This window comes from Podarcis cretensis, assembly GCF_951804945.1.
Source record: "Podarcis cretensis genome assembly, chromosome: 1".
Classification (NCBI taxonomy): Eukaryota; Metazoa; Chordata; class Lepidosauria; order Squamata; family Lacertidae; genus Podarcis; species Podarcis cretensis.
The window spans coordinates 140570753-140595612 of record NC_137170.1 but is presented as its reverse complement, the minus strand read 5'-3'; the positions used below and the strand labels follow the sequence as shown (position 1 = coordinate 140595612).

At 44.6% G+C, this 24860-nt stretch overlaps 2 protein-coding genes across 14 annotated transcripts in view; one reads left to right on the top strand and one right to left on the bottom strand.

The window, feature by feature from the left end:
* The window catches only part of UNC80 (unc-80 homolog, NALCN channel complex subunit), a 197931-nt gene that overhangs the window by 92768 nt on the left and 80303 nt on the right, over nt 1-24860 (top strand). For all 13 annotated transcript variants that reach the window (XM_079974817.1, XM_079974825.1, XM_079974823.1 and 10 more), the window contains exons 25-26: nt 19825-19958; nt 21219-21384. In XM_079974817.1, the coding sequence (XP_079830943.1) occupies nt 19825-19958; nt 21219-21384 (300 nt within the window). The remainder of the gene's footprint in view (nt 1-19824; nt 19959-21218; nt 21385-24860) is intronic.
* LOC307224134 (OTU domain-containing protein 7B-like) lies at nt 2782-7967 on the bottom strand (the record flags this gene model as incomplete). The annotated part of the gene is made up of 4 exons (XM_079990641.1): nt 2782-2914; nt 4255-4382; nt 7602-7703; nt 7958-7967. The coding sequence occupies 4 exons, from the start codon at nt 7965-7967 to the stop codon at nt 2798-2800; spliced, it is 357 nt and encodes a 118-aa protein (XP_079846767.1). The 3' UTR covers nt 2782-2797.

Sequence of the window (24860 nt, the reverse complement as noted above, 5' to 3'; positions counted from 1 at the left end):
GTCTGACAACCGGTACCCCAGGAACTCGACCTCACGGGTGTGGAACTGGCACTTCTCCAGTTTGACCCACAGCTGGTGCGCCTGTAACCTCTTTAGCACTTCCCGGACATCCCTGACGTGTTGCTCCTCGTTCTCTGAATAAATCAACACGTCATCTAGAAAGGCCACACAGTTCTTGTACAGCAAGGGTCCCAAAACGTGATGCATGAAAGATTGAAAACACGCCGAACCCGCTTGTAATCCAAAGGGCATAACAAGGTACTCGAAGGCCCCCAGAGGGGTGAACATGGTGGTCTTCCATTCATCTCCTTCCCTCATCCTGATCAGATTGTACGCTCCCCTTAAGTCCAGCTTGGTGAAAATCTTTCCCTTCCTCACCCTGGTCAAAATGTCGTCAATCCTGGGCATGGGGAAGGTCACGGGTTCCGACACCGAATTAACGGCCCAAAAGTCCACTACAAGCCTGGGCTTATTAGTGTCCCTTTTGTCCACAAAGAACACTGGACTGCCCCCCACCGCCCTTGATTCCCTTATGAAACCTCTTTTTAGGTTCTTGTCTATAAATTCCCTCAATTCCTGCATCTCCCTGTCCGACATGACGTACAGTTTGCCCACTGGCAGCTGGACTCCCGGGAGTAGGTTGATTTGACAGTCAAAGGGCCTATGCGGGGGCAGTCTATCCGCTTCTTTCTCACTGAACACATCTTGCAAGTCAGCGTACTGCGGTGGTACCTGCCCCTTCTCTCCCACCACCATCCCTGCCACTCTGGCTATTGCCATCCTCGGGGTTTCCCCTCCATGGCAGTGTTCCAAGCAGTGAGCTGACCCGAATGAGACCGTCCGCTGGTGCCATCCCACTAACGGATCATGCAGCGCCAGCCAGCTCATTCCCAGTATGATTGGCGGTCCCGCCAGGGTGGCTGCGTGAAAGGCAATAATCTCAGTGTGCCTGGCAATCCTCATTCTCATGGGGGGGTCCTGATGTGTTACCTCCCCTCCCAGGAGTTCCCTCCCATCGATGGTCGTGACTTGCAAGGGACTGCCTAGTGGCAGAGTCTGCAGCTGGTGCTCTAACGCAAATTCCTTGCTAAGAAAGTTGCAGGAACTGCCTGAGTCCAACAGTGCCTTTATCTTGAGGGGGTGGCCGTTGGGGAGCTCTAGCACCACTTCTATGGCGATGGCTGCTCGGGGTGGCTCTGGCTTGGGCACATTTACTGGTTGTTTGCCTGGCTGCTGTGCCGTGTCGTCGGCAGCCAAGCATTGGCTTTTCCCGGCTCCTTAAGCCCCTCCTCCTCACTCCCGGCCGCCCCCACCATTCCTTGCCATGCCTTTCTTTGAGGGCAGACCCTGGCAAAATGCCCTGGCTGTTGGCAGAGGAAACACTTCTTGGCCGTTTTCCCCTCCTTCTTTCGAACTTCGCCAGAGTTTGAAACCCCCCCCCCCGCGCGCGCCTCCGATCTCCATTGGCTCCACTGGCGGGGAAGGTTGCTCTGGTATTTCAGGAATGCGGAAGTCATTCCAACGCTCTCCCCTGCCTTCCCACTTCTCCAGAGCCCGTGCTTCCTGCCGCGCTCCAATCGCAAGCACAGCTTTGGTCAGCTGATCCATCGACTGCGGGCGGGGCGCGCGGGAAAGTTCATTCTTCACTGCGGGGGCCAAGCCTTCCTCAAACAACATCTGAATCGGTTCCGAAGTCAGATCCCAACCAAGTCAGTGTATGAGCATGGCAAATCGTGACCAGTACTCTCTGACTGATTGGTTCCCTTGTTTGCACGCCATCAACTGCCTGCGTACAACGCTCTGCTCAATTTGGCTGGAAAACATTAGATCCATGGCTGCAAAAAACTTCCTCAAGTCTTTTAAGGCATCATTATCAGATGCCATCAGTGGTCTAACCCACTCTCTGGCCCCAGCCTCCAGGTGTCCGATCACGAAGGCTACTCTCACCCCCTCGTCTACAAAGTCATCATACTGCAGATCCAGGGCATACTGCACCTCTGTCTTAAATGCCTGGTAGTCCCTCGGATCGCCCCCGAACTTATGCACCAGTCCCGGTACCTTCCTTGCAATGGGGGTGGGTTTCCCCTGTGCATCCTGAGCCCGCCTCTCATCGAGCCGCGCCTCTAGGATAGCCAGCTGTTGTTCCAAATCTCTGTTTCTCTCCTCCAGAGTTGGTCCTCCCCTGGCTCCCTCTCCGCCTCCGGCTCCTTCTGTCTTGCTCATGATGCCCCCTTCGCACAAACAACGTCGAGGACTGACGGATTGCTGTAAAGGGATAAGGGGTTGCTTGTGCGTAAGCGCAAACCTGCTCCAAGAAGAGTGTTTGGCTTAAAACTTTCCCTAACCAGCTTACTTCGTGGCTGTCTTAATCACTGGCAGAATCCGTCAGTGGGCGTTTCCTAAACTTCTTCCAACATAAAAGCTCCTTGACAGTGAGTCTCTGCCTAGATTCCCTGCGCGACAACTTTCTGCGCAGAGTGGGCGTCCCAATGGGAGGTCCTGAGCTCTCTCCGCTGCCCTCGCTGGAAGCGTCCCTGAGCCTTCCCTCTGATGCCCCCGCCTCCTCCTCTCCTTCCTCAGCAGAAGTTCTCCCTCTCTCCCTGCTAGTTCCCTCCCCTGCATCTGGGAGCCCTGCCACCGCCTTGGGCTCCGATGGCAGTTCCCTGACAGTTACTTTACTTGACTTTACATTCCTGCTCCTGCATTATGGGTGACCTGAAGTTTCTGGGGAGCCTTCAAGGGCAGAGCACAGTGTAACAATCTTGGGTGTGATCTGTGGGGAGCAGGGAAATACCACTCACCCTCCGCAGCTCCCTCCATTTGTGCCGTAGTGCATGCGTGGGTCACTGGAAGCCAGCTTGATCAGCTCGTTCCACTCCTTTTGCCATTCCTCTTCTGTGTAAACGAGGCCAGACTAAGGTGGTTGGAAGATGAATGGGAAGAGAGGGAAAACAGATATGTAAATCAAGGCTTCTCTCCACACTGCGAGGCTACTTTCAAGACGTCTGCAGGGTATGGTGCGCTCCTGGAGGTTAACCGTCCAGGGTTTCTTGAATGCTCAGAGAGGATCCGGTGCTAAAGCTAGCCTGGTGTGGACATAACCGGCACTTGGAAAACGAGGTACAACTTAGGATAACCTTTATCGGCGAGGCTACTGTCACGTACGCCTGCCCACAAAACTGGTAAGAGCCAGTTAAGGGGGAATGTTAAGAGTTAAAAACCAGGTGAGGTACAAGGAGGGCTCTGCACGTCCAGTAATATATATATATACATATATGGGTTGAGTAAGTGTTTCAAGAGTCCCATGGACTGCAATAAGATCAAACCTCTCCATTCTGAAGGAAATCAGCCCTGAGTGCTCACTGGAAGGACAGATCCTGAAGCTGAGGCTCCAATACTTTGGCCACCTCATGAGAAGAGAAGACTCCCTGGAAAAGACCCTGATGTTGGGAAAGATGGAGGGCACAAGGAGAAGGGGACGACAGAGGATGGGATGGTGGGAAAGTGTTCTCGAAGTTACGAACCTGAGTTTGATCAAACTGCGGGAGGCAGTGGAAGACAGGAGGGCCTGGCATGCTCTGGTCCAGGGGGTCACGAAGAGTCGGACACGACTAAACGACTAAACAACAACAAAGTGTTTCAAAGGACTGTGTTTGGGTGAGATATGGTGGGGTGACAGGGTGGCAAGTGGTGGTTGGGGGGAGGGAAAGCAGCTCAGATGACGTGCATTTTGGCTGTGTAATGTGTTTTATAATGGAAATACAGTCGTACCTAGTATTCCGAACGCCGCAAGCCCAGAAGTGAGTGTTCCGGTTTGCGAACGTTCTTTGGAACCCAAATGTCCGATGCGGCTTCTGATTGGCTGCAGGAACTTCCTGCAGCCAATTGGAAGCCACACCTTGCTTTCCGAATGTTTTGGAAGTCGAACGGACTTCTGGAACGGATTCCGTTTGACTTGCGGGTACAACTGTACTCTTGCAGACTCTCTGGACTCTGTCCTGTAACGTGTTGCTGAATAGAGTCTGGCCGACTGGGGATTTGGTGCAAACCTCCGTCCTGAACCACCCCCACTCCCAGGGAACTTTCTCCCACAATAAGGAAGACATAAAAAACCGCTTGGGATTTGTGGACATCCCTATGTTCCAAGACATAGGAAAGGGATCCTGGGCTGAGCCTCAGCCCCAAGGAAGTGCCGGGTGCCAGTGGAGGCTGGTTGTAAGGAAACCCCAAGGGCCCTGCAGGATCAGGCCTCACCTCTTTGTTCTGCTGCGTCTGCTGCCACCTCCACCGCCGCTTGAGGACCTCCCTTTCCATCCCTTTGTCCATGAGGGCGTAGAGGGCTTTGTGGAGCATCAGATCTCGGTCGTGAAAACCCCACATGCCTACAGGGAGGAAAGAGAGATTTTTTAAAACCAAAGAAGTGGTACTTAAGCTGATGCAATGAATTCATTAATTCCACCCACCCCTTGCCTTCCATGAGGATAAATATTCCCCCCCCCAAAAAAAATTAAGGAACAATAATGCTAGAAATGTTTAATGCAACTATTCTTTACCTGGATTTTTAATATTTTAACCCACATGCAACTGCACTCACTCTACCTGCCTATTTCATAGTTTTGTTTGCCATCTTTTATCATTTTCATCTGTTGCTATAATTGTTCTCTCTGTTTCATATACATTATAAGATGGGGGGGGGGGGAATCTTTACCCTCCAAAATTGCGGAAAATGTTAGCTGTCAATCATACTGCTCTTTTGAAAATATGTAGGTTTATATTTATTCATTGTCGTCGCCCACCAAAAAAAGGATGTCTCAAGACTTGTAAATTCATAAAATACAAATAGATGGACAAATGTAACACTACATTATTTCCCCAAAGCATTAAGCACGAACAATACTGGGATGTGAATATCACAATACTGTGTGGAATCTACACACATATAGAAAACGCTGTGAAAATGCTTTTAAAAGAAAGAAGTTTTGAAAAATGCAATGAATTTTGCATAGCTCACTGCCGCCATCTAGTGTCACATTTGTGTACTGCACTTTACAGCACATGTAAAATGTTTTATTTGCATCTGTATAGCGGAGTCCCTGGAAAATGTTCATTTTCTCTATTATGATGGCAAACATCCCTCAGCAACATTACAACGATACTGGAAATGTTGATTGTCAGTCATATACCATGCCCTGGGATATAGGTATGATAGAGAGCCTACTTATACATATACAGCGTGTAACGTAAATAAATATTTGCATGTACACACAGGCACACACATTCTTACATGTACATATAAACATTTATAGATGTGCTAACACACACGGTTAAGCTGTGTATTAGGAGATCTGAAGTGGCTTCTCGATACCACATTCTAAATATTCTTTACTGGAATATTTTGTGGGCTCTGTGGAAGGCTCAGGGACGCTGTGTGAGCGACCCATCGCACTGGCTTTTAAAATGCACCATGTTGGACTTCCGGGTTAGCGCCATCGGCGAATGGCGGAGTTCCTCCGACCGGAGGAACGGGCTCCGTGGAAATTGGGTCTTCCCGCTGCGGCGAAGGCGGGGGCCCGCTAGAAATCCCAGGCGGAGAAGCCTAGGAACGTGGGGTTCGGCAGAGCACCAAGAGTGCCTCCCCTACTCGCGGGGAAACCCCTTTTTGGGGCTCCAGAATGGAGTGGGGTGAGCAGCGCGGTGCAGCGAACCGATTGCTACTTTCACGGAGGGAAGCCGCACAGCCATCGCCGGAGAGCGCTGACTTTTTCCTGATGACAATTGGACTCTAAACAAGCACCCGTGAGTAAAAACGGAAGATTTGACTAAGAAAATTTGTGAATTAGGCAACGAAGCGGAAAGGTCTAAACAGGAAGTCCGCCTTCCGCTTTTTGTAAATAGATTGAAGCAAAGATCGTACAAGCTAAATAGCCTGGAAAATTGACTTTAAGACTGAAATTTCCTGCACCTATAACTATCAAAGCCCCCTTGCCAGCAGGAGAAAAGGGGGGGGGATTTTGACCGTTTAATCCTGCAGAGAGAGAGTAAGGAATATTAGTTTCCATCGTCCCAAACCTGGGGACGGGACGTCAGGACAGAAATTTTTGGAGATGTCCATCAATTGAAAATGGAACACTTTTGACAAATAGAAACAAAAGAGAAACAAATTAACTTCAATGCTGCTTTCTGCTTTTCTGTATTGTAATGAAACAAAGTATTTGAAAATCGAAAGTAAATTTCCCTTTGTTGGATACATTTTAAAAATGGACGTTAAATAGAAACTGTGTCCCCTAGAAGGAGCTTGTCAGTTTGTTTGCTGCAGTTCACAGGGAGACATAACAGTTGTGAAAATCAGCGTGGGACCAGATACTTGACCTTGAACGGAAATGAGCAGGGGGGAAGTTTTACCCTCTGCCCTTGGCAGAGTAAATGCTATGCTGCAGCAGTTGTATGAGAAAATGAACTTGATGAATGAAAAGTTGGATTTTATGACTGCTGTAGCTAGTGAATATGAACTGACAGGAAACGAAGACAAAGAAATCTCACAACAACCAATTCAGGAAATTGGCTCAATAAGGCAAGTCCAAGGGCAGATGAAGATGGAAAAGGCTGTGATCGCATCCCAAAAGATACAAAGGGAGAGATCTAAAGCCTTGCATGACCAAAAGCTGCAACATTAGAAGATTGAATTTGGAGAGTGTCTGCAAATTTCTGGAATTAAGGAAGTTCTTAGCTCTAGTGGGACTGTGAAACAAGTTGATAAGTATTTCTGGAACAATTATCTTTTGGATTACAAAATTAACATAGGGGAGTGGGATTGTGGGGAATGGAATAACCTGATGAAAGAAAATGGAGACTATTACTGCATGGAATTCCCCGGAGATCCACTCCCCAAGGAAAAAGGGAAGAAACTACGAAAGAATCCAACAAGAGACAAGGAAGGGTGTAACCATAAACAGGAACAAGAAAACTTGCAGAGGGGGCTTAGAAGAGACCTGAGAGCCTCGGACATTAGAACACCAGATTGATGGACAGGATGAAATGGGTAGAAAGGACTGACATAACCCGAAACCAGGAAGAAGGGATGTTGGATAAAATTAGAAGAGAATTTCTTTTTATGTATCTTTTTATTTTTGGAATTAGTGTAATACTAATGAAATAACAGATTGTGCTGGAAAGGAATTAATTGGCTTTAGTAGAAAGGTTTGAAGGAGTTAAGTGTAAATATGGTTTAAATTTTGAAATTCTATGGTTTTGAAGGTAAGATAAGGTTAAAGAAATTAATGGTAAATTGAGACAGATTGTTAAGATAAATTATTTAAATAAAAATTGAGAAGTATGGGAAGAATTTGCTGAAATAATGAATAAATTAGAATACAAAAAGGGAGGTGTGAGGAGGTCCAAGAAACAAGTTAATGAGAGGATGTAATTTGAATTTGTATTTTTTTCTGTTATCTATGTTTTTTCATTCTTTTTTTTCTATTTTGCTGGGGTTTTTTTGTTTTTGTATGTTTTTTGTTTTGTTTTTGTATTTCGGAAAATCTGAATAAATATTATTTTTTAAAAAATAAATAAAATGCACCGTGTTGGTGGCAGGGAGGTCTTACCTAGCGATGCAGCGTGGAGCAGGCAGTTCCCGTCGCCCGTCGTGGCTAAGGGGAGCAACTGCTGGCAGCTGGGATCGACATTGGCCCACCAGTTCAGATGACCTGGTCAAAAAGGTGAACAAACAGGAAGCAGTTATTTCGTGCTTTTCAAAGTTCCAGGCATTTTTGAGCCCAGCCTCTCTCTCTACAAGCCTCATGCCAACATCAGTCCACAGTTCACCAGACATTTGATGCACCAGGAGACCAGTTTTTTGCTTTGTTAGTTTCATAAAATTTACACACCACTAAAAAAACCTCAAAGCGATTTACAAGAGATAAGGCATTAAAATCAAGAAAGGTAAACGTCTGAGGAGTACCAAACCCCATCGCTGGATGGAAGAGGGCCCCAAAACAGAAGAGATGAAACCACATCTGAGGGGAAGCCGGAACAGTTGTGGGAACAGCAAAAAGGGTTCCAGAGATTGCGCCCCCTTTCTTGCCACTCAGAGGGGAAAATGTCTGCACAGTATTTGGAGGCGGGGAATTGGAGCAGGCCCACATCCCTGCCTTCCCGAGGAATAACAGCAGGTTATGTCAGAGGACGGCACACCTTGCGGAAATATTCTGCCTCGCAGGGCCTCTCAAAGGTCCCCGGGGGAGAAGGAACGAGAGAGCCGCCTGAACGCGTCTCCAGGCTGGTCAGGGCCTGGCTTGGCTGAAGATCGGTTTTTCCTGATATACCTCTTAAAACAACAACAACCTACAATTAAACCTGAAAGGAGGGGTGTCAGCGGATGCTAATGGGGCGAACGAAAGGAAAATGCGACCCGAGAGCCACAGGAGCTGTGACAAAGTACCGTATTTTTCGCTCCATAAGACGCACCAGACCATAAGACGCCCCTAGTTTTTGGAGGAGGAAAACAAGAAAAAAAAAATATTCTGAATCTCAGAAGCCAGACAGCAAGAAGGATCGCTGCGCAGTGAAAGCAGCGCTCCCTCTTGCTGTTCTGGCTTCTGGCTTAGCTGCGCAGCCTGCATTTGCTCCATAAGACGCACACACATTTCCCCTTACTTTTTAGGAGGGAAAAAGTGAGTCTTATGGAGCAAAAAATACGGTAGGTTTTGTGGTCCAATTTCCCAACATCCACCCCCCTGCCCCCCAAATTCAAAGCAGCAGCTATCTGCAAGGAGGGATCGGGACAATATATTTATTTATAACAATGGACTGTTCTTCCCTTCAATCCAGATAAGACTCTCCGGCTGCAATTCTGCGATATATGATAGGATATAAATATATATATGAATTAAGAGCCAGTGTGGTATCAGACTAGGATATGGGAGATCACGGTTCAAATCCCCACCCAACCCTGAAGCTCATGGGGTGTGATCTTGGGGGCTGGTCACCACCTCTCAGCCTACTTCACAGGACTGTTGTGGGGATAAAGTGGGGAGCAGGAGGAGAACCAGCCACACCACACTGGGAGGAAAAAGTGCTATATAAATGTAATCAATAATAAAAGGTAAAGGTGAAGGACCCCTGGATGGTTAAGTCCAGTCAAAGGCAACTATGGGATTGTGGCGCTCATCTTGCTTTCAGGCTGAGGGAGCTTGTGTTTGTCCACAGACAGATTCCTGGGTCATGTGGCCAACATGTCTAAACCGCTACAGGCGAACTTGGAGGGCAGCAGCTGAAGAAGGAGCAAAAAGGGTTTTCTTGTTTGTGTGTTTCTTGCGGCTGATTAGCTGCTCTCCCTGTGCAAAGGTCAGAGGGGGCAGGGTTTCTGTTGAGGCAGGTGAATTAGCTGTGGGAGGAGCTTATCAGAGGTTGCAGGGCAGTGGCGCGCACAGTTTGATCCATCTTTTAGATTTAGGGGAGCTAGTCTCAAACGTTTGTTGGGGGAGACCTAGGTTTTTTTGGGGGGGAGTTATTTGTCCTGTCTGCACGCTTTTTATGATGGAGGACCGCTGTAGTCACCCCCAACGACACGTTCTCAAGATGGAGGGTGAGGGAACAGCTGCAGTCGCCTGCGGTTCCTGCGCAATGTTTGCCATCTTGCCAAAGGTTGCAGGCAGCTTTACCTGCAGCAATTGCATGTTGATTGCCCTCTTAGAAGACCAAGTCCAGCAACTGGAGGAACGTGTAGCTACGCTCCGAAGAATTAGAGAGCTGGAGCTCTTCTTGGAAGCAACAGAGCACACCGTCTCCACCACGGAGGAGACAGGGGACTCCCCTGAGAAGGAGGCTAGTTCACCAACACAGGAGCCAGATATATGGAGAAACGTGACTCAAAGAAGTAGGAGGCCCAGGGTTCGCTCTGATTGTTTAGAAATACACAATCGCTTTGAAGTCCTCTCCCCTAGCATGGAAGACGAAGAGCAGACTCCATTTGAGGATCTCTCCCTCATTACAGTCGATCAGGTATATGAAGACGAGCAGCAAAGTCAGTCCTCAGGGAATGTGCAGGCGACCTTGGAACGGACAGCTCACGGAAGAACCCCGACCAGACCTAAGAGGAGGCGTGTAGTGGTGATAGGGGATTCCCTACTGAGGGGAACAGAAGCAGTGATCTGTGGGCCTGACAAGATGTCTCGGGAAGTGTGCTGTCTCCCCGGGGCTAAGATCCAAGATGTAACTGAACGACTGCAAGGAATCATAAAGCCCACTGACAAATACCCCTTCCTCTTGGTTCATGTGGGAACCAATGACACTGCAAGCAATAGCCTCCAGAAGATCAAAAGAGACTATGAGGCTCTGGGCAGGAAATTGAAGCAATTAAATGCACAAATTGTCATCTCATCTGTCCTCCCAGTTGAACGACGTGGCCCAGGGAGAGAGGGGAAAATAGTGGAAGTGAACAGCTGGCTTCGCAAATGGTGTAAACAGGAACGGTTTGGATTCTTAGATCACAGACTGCAGTTTCTTGAAGATGAACTTCTGGCAAGCGATGGGCTGCACCTCACAATGTTTGGGAGGAATGTTTTTGCCAAAAATCTCAGAAACCTCATCAGGAGGGCTTTAAACTGACTAATGTGGGGGAGGGCGACAGTGCTCCTGAAGGTAGGAGTCTATCAATTGATGAAGATGATCATCCAAATGTCATAGACCAAATGGAACAAACAGCACGCAGACCTAGTGGTGGGAGGAAAAAATCCTTAAATAAGAGACACGGGGGAATGATTAATGGACTTCAATGTCTGTACACTAATGCGCAAAGCATGGGAAATAAACAAGATGAGCTTGAGCTCTTGGTACAGCAAACTAAATATGACATAATAGGCATCACTGAAACCTGGTGGGATAAGTCCCACGACTGGAATGTAATAATGGAGGGATACAATCTATTTCAGAGAAACAGACCAGACAAGAAAGGAGGAGGAGTGGCGTTATATGTCAGGGATGTGTATACCTGTGAAGAGATCCAAGATTTAGAACCTCAAAGCCAAAGTGAGAGCATTTGGGTCAAAATTAAGGGAGAGAAGAATAACAGGGACCTCATTGTGGGAGTTTACTATAGATCCCCTAGCCAAACGGAGGACATAGATGATGCCTTCCTGGAACAGATGGCCAAGCATGGAAAAGGAAGGGAGATAGTAGTAATGGGGGACTTCAATTACCCGGATATTTGCTGGATGTCAAACTCAGCCAAGAGCATAAGGTCAAACAGATTCCTCACTGGCCTTGCAGACAACTTCGTTGTCCAGAAAGTGGGAGAAGCAACAAGAGGAACAGCCATGTTAGATCTGGTCCTAACCAATGTTGATGACCTGGTTAGTGGGGTAGAAGTGGAAGGATCATTAGGCGCGAGTGATCATGCTCTTCTGAAGTTTACTATACAGCGGAAAGGAGCAGCCAAGCATACTAGGACTCAATTTCTTCACTTTAAGAAAGCCGACTTCATAAAACGTAGGGAAGTGCTGGGTGAGATCCCATGGACAGTAATACTAAAAGGAAAGGGAATTCATGATGGCTGGGATTTTGTTAAGAGGGAGATAGTAAAAGCACAACTTCAGGCAATACCAATGAGATGGAAACATGGAAGGTGCCTAAAGAAGCCAGGGTGGCTATCTAAAGAACTTTTAACTGAGTTAAGATTTAAAAAGGATGTGTACAAAAAATGGAAAAGGGGGGAAACCACCAAAGAGGAATTCAAACAAATAGCCAGCACGTGTAGACACAAAGTCAGAAAAGCTAAAGCACAGAATGAACTCAGGCTTGCTAGACAGGTTAAAAGCAACAAAAAAGGCTTTTATGGGTATGTTCGTAGCAAAAGGAAGAACAAAGAAACCGTGGGGTCACTCAGAGGAGAAGATGGTGAAATGCAAACAGGGGACACAGAAAGGGCTGAACTCCTCAATGCCTTCTTTGCCTCAGTCTTCTCCGATAAAGAAAACAATGCCCAACCTGAAGAATTTGGAGCAAATGATTCAGCAGAGGAAACACAGCCCAGAATAACTAAGGAGATAGTACAAGAATACTTGGCTAGTTTAGATGTATTCAAGTCTCCAGGGCCAGATGAACTGCATCCAAGAGTATTAAAAGAACTGGCAAATGTGATCTCAGAACCACTGGCAGTCATCTTTGAGAATTCCTGGAGAACAGGCGAAGTCCCGGCAGACTGGAGGAGGGCAAATGTTGTCCCTATTCTCAAAAAGGGGAAAAGAGAGGACCCAAATAATTACCGCCCAGTCAGTCTGACATCAATACCAGGGAAGATTCTGGAGCAGATCATTAAGCAAACAGCCTGTGAGCACCTAGAAAGGAATGCTGTGATCACCAATAGTCAGCATGGATTTCTGAAAAATAAGTCATGTCAGACTAACCTGATCTCGTTTTTTGACAGAATTACAACCCTGGTAGAAGAAGGGAACGCAGTGGATGTAGCCTACCTTGATTTCAGCAAGGCATTTGACAAGGTGCCCCATGATATTCTTGTAAAGAAGCTGGTAAAATGCGGTCTTGACTATGCTACCACTCAGTGGATTTGTAACTGGCTGACTGACCGAACCCAAAGGGTGCTCATCAATGGTTCCTCTTCATCCTGGAGAAGAGTGACTAGTGGGGTGCCACAGGGTTCTGTCTTGGGCCCGGTCTTATTCAACATCTTTATCAACGACTTGGATGATGGACTCAAGGGCATCCTGATCAAATTTGCAGATGACACCAAACTGGGAGGGGTGGCTAACACCCCAGAGGACAGGATCACACTTCAAAACGACCTTGACAGATTAGAGAACTGGGCCAAAACAAACAAGATGAATTTTAACAGGGAGAATTGTAAAGTATTGCACTTGGGCAAAAAAAATGAGAGGCACAAATACAAGATGGGTGACACCTGGCTTGAGAGCAGTACACGTGAAAAGGATCTAGGAGTCTTGGTTGACCACAAACTTGACATGAGCCAACAGTGTGACGCGGCAGCTAAAAAAGCCAATGCAATTCTGGGCTGCATCAATAGGAGTATAGCATCTAGATCAAGGGAAGTAATAGTGCCACTCTATTCTGCTCTGGTCAGACCTCACCTGGAGTAATGTGTCCAGTTCTGGGCACCACAGTTCAAGAAGGACACTGACAAACTGGAACGTGTCCAGAGGAGGGCAACCAAAATGGTCAAAGGCCTGGAAACGATGCCTTATGAGGAACGGCTAAGGGAGCTGGGCATGTTTGGCCTGGAGAAGAGGAGGTTAAGGGGTGATATGATAGCCATGTTCAAATATATAAAAGGATGTCACATAGAGGAGGGAGAAAGGTTGTTTTCTGCTGCTCCAGAGAAGCGGACACGGAGCAATGGTTCCAAACTACAAGAAAGAAGATTCCACCTAAACATTAGGAAGAACTTCCTGACAGTAAGAGCTGTTCGACAGTGGAATTTGCTGCCAAGGAGTGTGGTGGAGTCTCCTTCTTTGGAGGTCTTTAAACAGAGGCTTGACAACCATATGTCAGGAGTGCTCTGATGGTGTTTCCTGCTTGGCAGGGGGTTGGACTCGATGGCCCTTGTGGTCTCTTCCAACTCTATGATTCTATGATTCTACGATTCCCGCCAGAGCGGTACCTATTTATCTACTTGCACTTTTTGGCATGCATTCAAACTGCTAGGTAGGCAGGAGCTGGGACTAAGCAATCGGAGCTCACCCCATCACAGGGATTCAAACTGCCAACCTTCTGATTGGCAAGCCCCAGGCTTTGGAGTTTAGACCACATTTAAAGGTGATTTTCCTTAATTTGTACTTTCCAAAAAAATATGTGAACACAGCCAACTTCCAAGATTCACACTTCTCTTAATTTCGCAATAAAAGCCAAGTAGTCGGTACAGAAATACGTTTGCCAGGGTAAAGTGTGCATAAAAATGCATATAGCATAAAAAGTATTATATGAGGGGAAATTGCATAGAAATGTGTGTGTGCTTGGAGAAATTTGCACTAATGTGCTGGTGCAGTTTCATGTGGACTTTAGTGGGGGGAAATCCACAAACTGCCATGGAAATAAGATGAACTTGTTACTGGAAAAGTGAGAAAAAGAGAAAGATTTACCCATCTCTGATGGTATTACACATTAGTTGCATGAAGAAGGTCTGATGTTCTGTTCTGGTATTGACATTTACAATAATTTCACATGGCAATGCCTGGAAATACCATTTTTGTGCCTGAGAACTTGGAGAGCTGCTGCCAGTCAGAGTACATCAGGGATGGGGAACCAGCTTCCATCAGCCCCATCTTGCATGGCAATGGCCAGGGATGGTGGGAGATGCAGTTCAACAATATCTGGAGGATCTTAGATTCCCCACCGCTGGAGTGGACTGTAATGGTTTAGATAGACCAATGACCTTACTCAACAGAAGGCAACTTTTTATGTCCAGCGCTGCTTCTGGATGTGGTTCTCCTTGAATTGAATTGACCAACCATGAATAAAACTGATTGAACTCTGTTAGCTTTTGAATGACTGTTTGCCAGGTTGTTTTGATGGTCCTCCTTTCAAAAACACTGGTCATGTTTTATGTATGTAGTCCATATATAGTGAAAGTGGGCAAATAAGTATTTAATTAATTACATACAAAGATCCTGATCCTGAAGGGAACCTGCTGAGATTTTTAGTCAGTTTCCTCTGTTGCGTCCAAAAGTGTACACCGACCAGATCATTACAGGTGCTCCCTTAGAAGCCACAACTGTGACAAACTTATGACAGATCTGCAGAAACTATTAGATCTTAACTGAGACAATGTCATTTTAAAAACTATAAGTGGAACCTTAATGCTATAAATTATGTGGATGAGATAGCCTTCCAGATATAAGATAGTATTCATCTCCATTCCCTTAATATTTACACACCAGAACCAAAACTAAATGGAAATTAGGTTAGTGTAAACTAGATATCAAATGTTCATGTGTTCATTGCATTAAAAACATGGAAAACAGGACATCGTATAACGCAGTGTTACAATAGTACATATTCTTTATGAAGGCAGGAATTTTTTAAAATCAAAATGAATATGCAGAACATGACAAGACCTCATGCCAATACAGAGTGCAGTTTACACTGATGTTCAGTACAATATCCTCTCCGAACATCATATTCGTGTGTGAGCTCGCTCTACTGTTTTCCAAAAAGCATGTAATCCATTAGAGCTTTTTGTAAGTTTGTTGGCTTTGTTCTACAATTGCAATGTTCTAAGAACAGGGACGCGGGTTGCACTGTGGGTTAAACCACAGAGCCTAGAACTTGCCGATCAGAAGGTCGCCGGTTCGAATCCCCATGACGGGGTGAGTTCCAGTTGCTCAGTCCCTGCTCCTGCCCACCTAGCAGTTCGAAAGCACATCAAAGTGCAAGTAGATAAATAGGCAGCGCTCCAGCGGGAAGGTAAACAGCATTTCCGTGAGCTGCTCTGGTTTGCCAGAAGCGGCTTAGTCATGCTGGCCACATGACCTGGAAACTGTACGCCGGCTCCCTCGGCCAATAAAGTGAGATGAGCACCGCAACCCCAGAGTCGGTCACGACTGGACCTAATGGTCAGGGTTCCCTTTACCTTTACCTTTTAAGAACAGATTAGTAAAAAGCTATGGAGGAACGCTAGTATAAATATTTGGGTTAGAATCCTAGTTAAAATATGTAATTAATGGAGCCAGGTGTTGTCTTCTCTCTTTACATAGACATAGTTTGAAGTTTAAAGCAGGAGGATATGTAGAGGGGTCTTTATCTTCACCCTCGCATTGCAAACATTGCTCAAGTTGCTGTCTACGTGGAGTAAAATTAGAGGTATTTAATGGAGTAAAATTGGAGATATTTAATGGGACTAGGTAGGTCTAGCTGCATGACTGCTTCTTTATGAGTGAACATAGAGAACAAAGTGGGATATTTAAGTCAGAGAGGTGTGGGCATCTAGAATTTGACATCCCTCCTGAATACATCTAATTCTTTTCTCCCCAAGTGCTGCAATGCATGGCATAATTTGATTATGATTATGATAGCTGTGTGTAGAGAATTGCCTCTCTGCAAATGCCTGTTGTGTCTTCATGTTCTATTAGACTTTCTAGAGACACAATGGAATTATTAGTTTCCTAGTGACAGTTTCAGAAAAAAATATTTATAGACATACTTTCATTTGTATAAATTGTCCCTTGGAAGAACTACTGTTTAGAGAAGGCCGCGACAATGGAGGTGTGGAGAAGGACTGTAGCTCTATGGTGTCTTCCTGCATATTTCAAGCTTCATGGAAAAGGGCTGAAGAAATTAGTGGCTCTCTGTAGTTGCATATGCAAGGGAAAGGAGGATAACAAGGAAGTGAGCAGATATACCAGCTTTGCTAATTCTGGTACTCTGCCCCCCACCCAATTCTTATCACTCTCTGTTTCTTAACCTACTAACTACAGTGACACTGATTTCTTCTAGCAGTCTTCAGACTTAAATAGTTAGCACATAGAGATTTTGGCACATTCCATGTTTCCCCAAGTGGAGAGAGGATTCAGGGCTTTGGCACTTAGCTGGCTTTGGTTTCCTTTTGGTGGAAAAATCGTTTGAACAGTAGCTACTTTTCTGTGCATCCTCCAGCTGGTCCCAGAACTTCAATTCTAGTAGAAGAGAGAGTTGTGTGGCGAGAGAGCTGGAAAGCAGGGGGGAAATTGACATTTAGAGGCTTTTTAGAGGGTGCTCCCCACTTATGCGATTTTTGCTTATGTGTGCAGGGGCCCAGAACACAGCCCCTGCATAAGTAGAGGGACACCTGTACATAAATCTAAACTGGGAGGAAGCTCACAGAATGCCCATGGATAATATCAGCTGAGTGCAGAGTGGTCCTCTCAGGACCTGGGCCTAGAAACCCTAAAAGGTGATGAGATCTAATTTGGGGGTTGGAGCTTAATTTCATCGATTGAGTTGAACTAACTGGCTAAATCTGTCATGGACAGAGGCAAGACAAACCTGAAGCTTGGCTTGACGGTCCTATGGTGATGTGCTAGAGCCCACTCTCATGTATGGCCCATGATGTGACAGAATGTCCTTTTGATGGGCACATCTGGCACTACTGTTGAGTGTTAGGCAAGGTGAGGAGAGACTTTACTTAGCTCAGACCTCCCCTCCTCTCCCTTCTTGATTCTCTCAGGGCCATAGCTGGAAGGGCAGTCATTAGGCTTCTAGGAACTAAGCAGCAATCATCTGATAAACAAAGACTACTTCATCATTACGTTATATGAGCAGTGCAATGAACTGAAGTGAAGACGAGCACCTGTAAATGCAGTGAGCACCCATTAGGGAAGCCATGGCCCTTGTGTGTCTGCCCCATGCCACCAAATCTTCCTCCAAAGGTTAACAGCATTTACTACGACATGTAGTAGATATGCATTTCCTGCATAGTGGTTCTAAGTATTCAACAGTGTAGTACAGCTTTTCTCAACCTTTGGTCCCCAGCTGTTGTCCAACTACAACTCCCATCATCCCTATGTTATGTTGGACTACACTTCCCATCATCTCTGACTACTGGTCCTGTTGGCTAGGGATGATGGGAGTTGTAGTCCAACATAACATAGGGATGGTGGGAGTTGTAGTCAAACAGCGCCTGGGGGGCCAAAGGTTGAGAAAGCCTGGTACTGAGTATCAGTCAGAGTCCCATTCCCCACCCCGCCCCCGCCCCCGTGTTATAGAATCATAGAATTATAGAATCATAGAGTTGAAAGAGACCACAAGGGCCATCGAGTCCAACCCCCTGCCAAGCAGGAAACACCATCAGAGCACTCCTGACATATGGTTGTCAAGCCTCTGCTTAAAGACCTCCAAAGAAGGAGACTCCACCACACTCCTTGGCAGCAAATTCCACTGTCAAACAGCTCTTACTGTGGCATAAGATTTGCATGGCAAACATTCACTAATATAACAGAAACGAAAATACAGAAATTTTATCCTTTCTATCCTACCTAAAACAACTGCAGTTTTGCTGTTGGTCAGTTTGTTCAATAACATATTTTTCAGTTAATTATTCCATCACTGTAATATATGATAGGAATATCCGAGGCCTAATCTAGTTGTGATGAAAAGCTATGGGGAGAAAGTTGCTGTTGTCGAACCTAAAGCAATACAAGGGGGAGCCTTAGTTCTACAGAGGCAAATCGAAGACTATAAGTTGAGGCCCTTTATGATTGAAACTAGAAAAAGTCAGACTCTGAAGATCGGAGCCTGGCCTGGACTGGAAAAGGAAAGTTGGAAAGATCCCTCTATGCAGGGATTAACTGACTTTTGGAATATGGACTTGGGTCAGGAGGAGACTGGAGCTCGGGGGGCCTTTGGAGTTGAAGGAATTTTGAAATATGCCCTGAAATACTTTATGGATCCTAGCTTTAATTGTGGAAATTTGGCTGCCCTTTCGAGAGGGAGTGGAGGTGTCGTTGGATTGGAGTTTCCTCGAGATCTGCTCTTTAGCATCAAAGAATATGAAGAAGAACTGCAGAAGGGATGTGGAAAAGAGTTAAGAGCCTCGGATATAAGATCTCCAGGTTGATGGACTGTATGGAGTGGACGGAAGTGTCTGTCAGAGTCCGAGACCGGGGAGAGGAGATGGTGGAAGAATATTGGAAGATTTAAAGTCTATATATAGAAATATTGTAAAATTAATGAGTGACAGGAAAATGTTGGAATGAATTTTTATGGCCTTAGTAGAAATGCTATAAGGAGTTAAGCTTAAATAAGTATATTAATTTTAATGGAAATAAGATTAAAAATATGTTAAGACATTTATATGATAGAAAATGGAGAAAGATGGAAAGGAATTGCTAAAACAATTAATGGAAGTGGAATACAAAGAGGGAGGTGAGAGGAGGTCGATGATATAAGGAAATGAAAGTTAGAATATGGAAAAGGTATGATGTATGTTTTTAAATTGTTTTTGTTTTGTTTTGTTTTGTTCATTGTGTTGGGTGATGTGTTGAGGTTGTTTTGTATGGTTTATATATTGTATTGTATTGTATTATTTTTTCTTGCTCTTGTTCTTTTTTTTCTTTTTTCTTTTCTCTCTTTTTCCTTTTAAAAAGTTATAAATATTATTTTTTTAAAAAAGAAAAGCTATGGGGATTTTTCTTCCATTTTTAAATTTTTTTATTTTACCAATAGCATCTCCCCCTCCTTCCCAGTTGCTTTTCTTTATGCAGGGGAAGAGATAAGAGCAGCACTGGGTTTGGGTGAGTGTGGGTAAGAAAAGCAGCCACACCCTCTGGCACAGGGGGCAACTCTATGGGGATGAGCCCCCACTGTCTTGAGGGGCTGGGCCCTCTGGGCCTCTTCGTGGCGGCAGAAGGCCTCGTTGGGCCTACCGCCTGGCGACAAACCTCCCTGAGCCCCATGGCCTCCTCCCGATGTGTGTGACTTCACATGTGTGAAGTCACACAGAACCCAGTCACGCAGAACCCAGTGCCTCTGCCCTCTGGTAGTCCTCTGCTCTGAAAAAAATGTGTGACATTTCTGCTCTGAGAAAAATGTGTGACATTTCTAGAGGTGAGCAGGGTCTAAGTGTATGCATTTCAACATCAGTATTCATAGAACAGTTTGATTTTGAGACCACTGAAATCCTGTTGTTGTTGAATTACCAGTGCTACCTGGCAATAACAGCAAATGAGATTGTTAGTAAAAATAGAAAAATATTGCGAGGAGGCCATAGTGTTCCATATGCAGCTTGTACCATGTGTGGTGCTGTCCATCTGTTTTTAAATATGTATTTTTCCTAGTGCTATTTTTAATAAAACCAATCTATATATAAATGTCACTTCTTAGGTACTGTGAACCCCACCAAATGTTGCTGTCCTTTTGCACTGAAGATGGCAGCATGTCAGCTCCTCCTGGAGATCACCACATTCCTTCGAGAGACCTTTCCCTACATGCCCAGGCCGCGGACGGAGCCTCTTGTGGTGAGCAAAAGGCAGGAATTTACTTTGGAGACAATCTAGGACAGGGAAAAAGAAAGAATAAGCACAAGTTGCAGAATTGGAGGGGGAAACCAGAAAACCAGCTGAGTAGCTGAAAAAATATATTGTTAAATTCTTGTCAGGCTGCCAGAAAGGCCCCTCCGCCTGTTGTCTGATGCTGTAAGCAGACCAGGCACAAGGCTTGCAGTGATTAACTTTATTGCTCCGAGGTCAAAGAGTTAGCACCCAGCACTTCCATCAGTTAAGCAGGTCAGTTGCAGAAGCTAAAGTTCCTGCCCCTTCCGTCCCCTATTCATCCTCCCTCCATGCATTTTTTTCATTGTGACTCAGCTTTTCTTAGCTGTTTCAGCTTTTTCTGGACTCTTTGTACCTGTGCTGAGGGTGGGGATGGGGAACAAGCTGTACTGCAGAGCAGGAGACACAGCTCCTTCTCCTTCTCTATCAGTGTCTGTGGCTACCTACCTCAAGACTCTCCCTTTCACCAGCACACTCTGCCGATGATTCCTCTCTGTCCTACCAGTCTGAACCTGGCTCAAAGTCCCCTTACCCCACAGGTGCCTCCTGGACCACTGGCTGCCCCCACTCTTCCTCATCCAACCAGTCCCTGACAATTCATGAGAAGCGAACAGACTCTCTCACCCACTTGGTGGGTGGGTGGTTCAGCGGGAGAGGAGGAGGCAGAGGGCTGGAGGGGCAGCATTTTCTTCTTTGCCTCTAGCAGCAGAATGACCTGGGCCAGCCCTGATCAGTGTGGTGTAGGAGACAGTGTATGTACTTGGAGCTAGGGAAACCTGGATTCAAACCTCTGCCACACTGTGAAACTCACTGGCTAACACTGGGCACAGCCATCATCATCTTCATCATCATCATTATTATTTTAGTTTCTACTCTGACTTGCAGGGCAAGGGATCACAACAGCAACTTACAATAAACATGTGAAAAGCAATGCAACATTGCATAAGTAACATTTAATAAAAACAGTATCAAGTAAAATTATATATAGGTGGCTGGCAATAAAATGCATTGTCAACTTAACCTATTCCTTGTGGTTACTACCAGGGTAAATTGAGATGTCCCTATGTGCACTGGTCTAAGCTCCTTGATGAAACAAGTGAGAGGTTAGAAGATACAAATGGAGAAAACAACCTTTCTGATTGAGTTTATTGGTCTTTTCCTTAACATTAGAATAAAACTTGGTATCCATGATATTCACGTGCTTCTGTGGTTCATGTAATATTTTAGGACCTGGAGAGTTGCAGGTTGCGTTTGGACCCTGAGATGGATCGGCACAGGTATGAGAGGAAGATCAGCTTTGCTGGGGTTCTGGATGAAAATGAAGATTCAAAAGATTCCTTGCACAGCAGCAGTCATACCCTGAAATCTGACACAGGTTGTGAAGAGAAGAAAGGTTTGTTACCTACTAAAGCTTCAAACTTTTTCCAGGTCTATTGTTTAGCGCTGGACTTCTATGTCCTAACTTTCGAAATTGTTTTAAGAAGCGGGAAGCTATGGAGCCACAAGGCTGAACTATCACTAGCCCCAAAATATGTTTACTCTTAGGGCATAACTCACTGTGGTTGCTAAAGCCAGCAGAGTGTCTATCACTGTAATGCCATTTCATGCACACGTGCGCACGCACACGAAAACAGCCTCTTGGTTCAAGTGTTGCAATACAAAATACAATTAACAGTTACTTATACAAAACAAAATAAAAAAATTCCTTCCAGTAGCACCTTAAAGATGCACACGAAAGCTCATACCAAGAACTAACTTAGTTGGTCTTTAAGGTGCTACTGGAAGGAATTTTTTTATTTCGTTTTGACTATGGCAGACCAACACGGCTACCTATCTGTAACAGTTACTTATACAACACTATTTTGGACAATAAGTAATAGTTCAGGGTATGAGATGTAGCATAGAAAATTGAGACAGCAAGCTGTTTACTTTTTTGAAGTCTCACAATGTAGAAATTAGGGATTTCAAAGGAGCAGCAGGCTTTGCTGCCATGAAGAACCGTAAGTCTTTGGAGACTCTGACTATATTATTTGGCTGCTTTCTTGAGACTCCAGCAAGTACCTGGCAAATCACCCTTCCTAGCTCGAATCTGTTTGAAAACCTGGTTTCCAAACATCCTGTCTCTTTCATACACTTCTGTATATGACAGATGTCTGGTGCACAAGATAACGAGGCAGCTATAATTTGTTCCTACCTATTGCTTCCAGTCATCCCTGCCATGATTTCTGTCCTTCCAAGATAGCAGAACCCCACTTAGAAGTATATAACTCAGTCTTAAACTCCTCAGCACGGGACTTCACAATGCATGAAACCAGATGCAGCCCTTGAACCATATACGGTGATAAACCTTGATAAACCTGCCTTGGGAATTGCAGAAACAGGGTTTGCTCAGCTTATTAACTCACAAGTTGTACAGTCCCGCCCTACAATTCTCAACATATTTAGGTGGAAGTAAGTACTTAAGTAGAGTACACTTTCAAGTTAATGCTTAAGATCTCCACCAGTGTAGGTTCAAATATTCTAAAACTCTCCATGAGTATGGTTACATGGAGTAGTAACACCAGACTCAGCACTACCATTGCCTAATAGTGGTTTGTGTAAACATGGAAACCCATTTAATACCTGTTGCATTTGGGCAGATCACCAGGAAGCAGTGCTTGACGAACATGGTCATCCTGGTCCAGACATTACTTCCTCCACACAACTGTGGCCATGGAGATGTGTCTCTAGTTTCTTTGCCTCTGAACTGGCACAGTTAAGCTGTTGGCTTTGCCAGAATAGCTTTTTTAAACCAAAAGAGAGATCCTGTTTTATGGCAGTGAGCAATGAATTTCTCTTATTTATTTGTTTTTTGTCACAAGTCTGTTCATTGTAAATTGATTGAAAGCATCACTTTGCCTGTGATTGGCTTCTGATTTACATAGGAAATTGGTTTCTAATCTCTGTGAAGTCATCTTCTCTTGGCAGAATTGCATACTATATGTTTTATCTGTCTTTCACGTTAGTAGATACTGTTGATATCCTATCATCATTACAGATCCCCAATCAAATCAAGTAAAAGAACCCCAGGTGCTTCTTGCATTATGTTATTTGCATACATTACAGGTTTTTCAAAATCTGCATAACACCAATTTATTTAAAGATATAATTAAATATTCTAAATATAGCTACATTGAGCTGCATCAGTGGTATAGTATCTGTGTGCTTTTTACATTATTATTTGCAAATTCCTATGAGTCTCTTCCATGTTTACAGATGTACTTGAAGATGACTTGCATGGATGAGTAGCATACACACCTATCTTTCTAATAGTCTCTTTGAACAATAGGTGTGCTATGGAACCTTTTTGGTGTATTTATTATCCACGTCAGTTGTTCTCTCGCAGCTCTCTATGAAGATACCATATGTAAAACCATACAGAGCAACAGTGCAAATTCAGTATGCAAATTATACGTGGCATGGAATAGCATTGCAGGTGTTTTGGGCATAGTCACATCATGTGAGTTCATATCGCAAAAGCAACACGGTTCAGTGCAAGATTATTTCTTTTACTAGCCAGAGAGAGGGGTGGGGAGATTTGTACCTGGTCAGATCATTTTTTCCAGCCCAGACTTGTAATGGTTTTCTGAGGACCCAGGCAGTCGTCTTTCACAATCAAGCTACTTGTGATTTTCTCCCACCCCCTTTCTTCTTTTTTTGTTAGAGAAGCCCATGCTTGAATTGGGGACCAGAGCATAGGCTAATATGATAGAGACTATCAGTAGTAGTGACTTGTATGAGTTTCTGGAGGTTTGCAATACTCAACTCTACTTTGAGATGAGTTTCATAGCCTCTGAATTATTTTCCAGCTCAGGTTTTAATCTGAGCTGGAGAAAAAATACATGGGAGGGAAGGAGCAGGATTTTGATTTCCTCGGAAATAAGTGGAACTTCCTCATGATTCTGAGGGAGTAACTGATGTGAGCTAGGAGAAACTCACCCAGTTCAGTACTAGCCACTAATTCTCTTGAAGGCATCACAACACTTTCTGTGTATGTGATTCTGGAAATGCAGCCAGATTTCTAGAATCTACCTTTCCCATCATTTTAGCATTGAATTTTTCTCTTCCTAGCATAGCTGCTCACATTGTTTAGTTCTGAATTAATTATCAATTGCCTATTTTTACTAAAATTACCCAACAAGGCAACATAAGAATAGAAAGTAACAATAAAAATGTATATAATGTAAATTCAGTAAAATAGATCAGTTCAGCAAACACACATCAGAATGTAATACAATCATGCTTTCAGTAAAAGGAGCTTTAATGTGTTGCTTAACAATTGCTAAAATGCAGTCCCATGTAAAAAAACCTGTTCAGAATTGATTTTGTTGTGGCACAAGGGATTTCTTATGTAAGACTAGATTGCAGATGGTAGATTGTTAGTAAGATGCTTTATGACACTTTGGAATTGACTATGATGAACATATTCAATTGTTTTATAATTTAAATTATTCTTTTCTCAAATTTAAAGGTAACAACATTTGCAGATCTTGACAAGGGCATCTCTTGTTATTGTTCAGCTAAAATCTGTTATCTGATTTTTCTCATCTGCAGTGACAAGGACAGGCTTCAAATCACTTTGAAAACCATTAACCTGTTTCTTCCTTTCACACAACATTCACCTCACTTGTATGATAATAACTTTTCATTGATTGGGCAACCAAGGTGTGTTTTTAAAACTATGTAAAAGCTATGTTTTTACAGTCACTGAAAGGTGGGTCCTAATGTAGATATACTACTTAGGGCTAATTAGTAGTCTTGGAAAATATATTTATTATTGTGAACTAAGCCGTGTACTTTACTACCACAGTGTTGTCTATTGTAGATTAT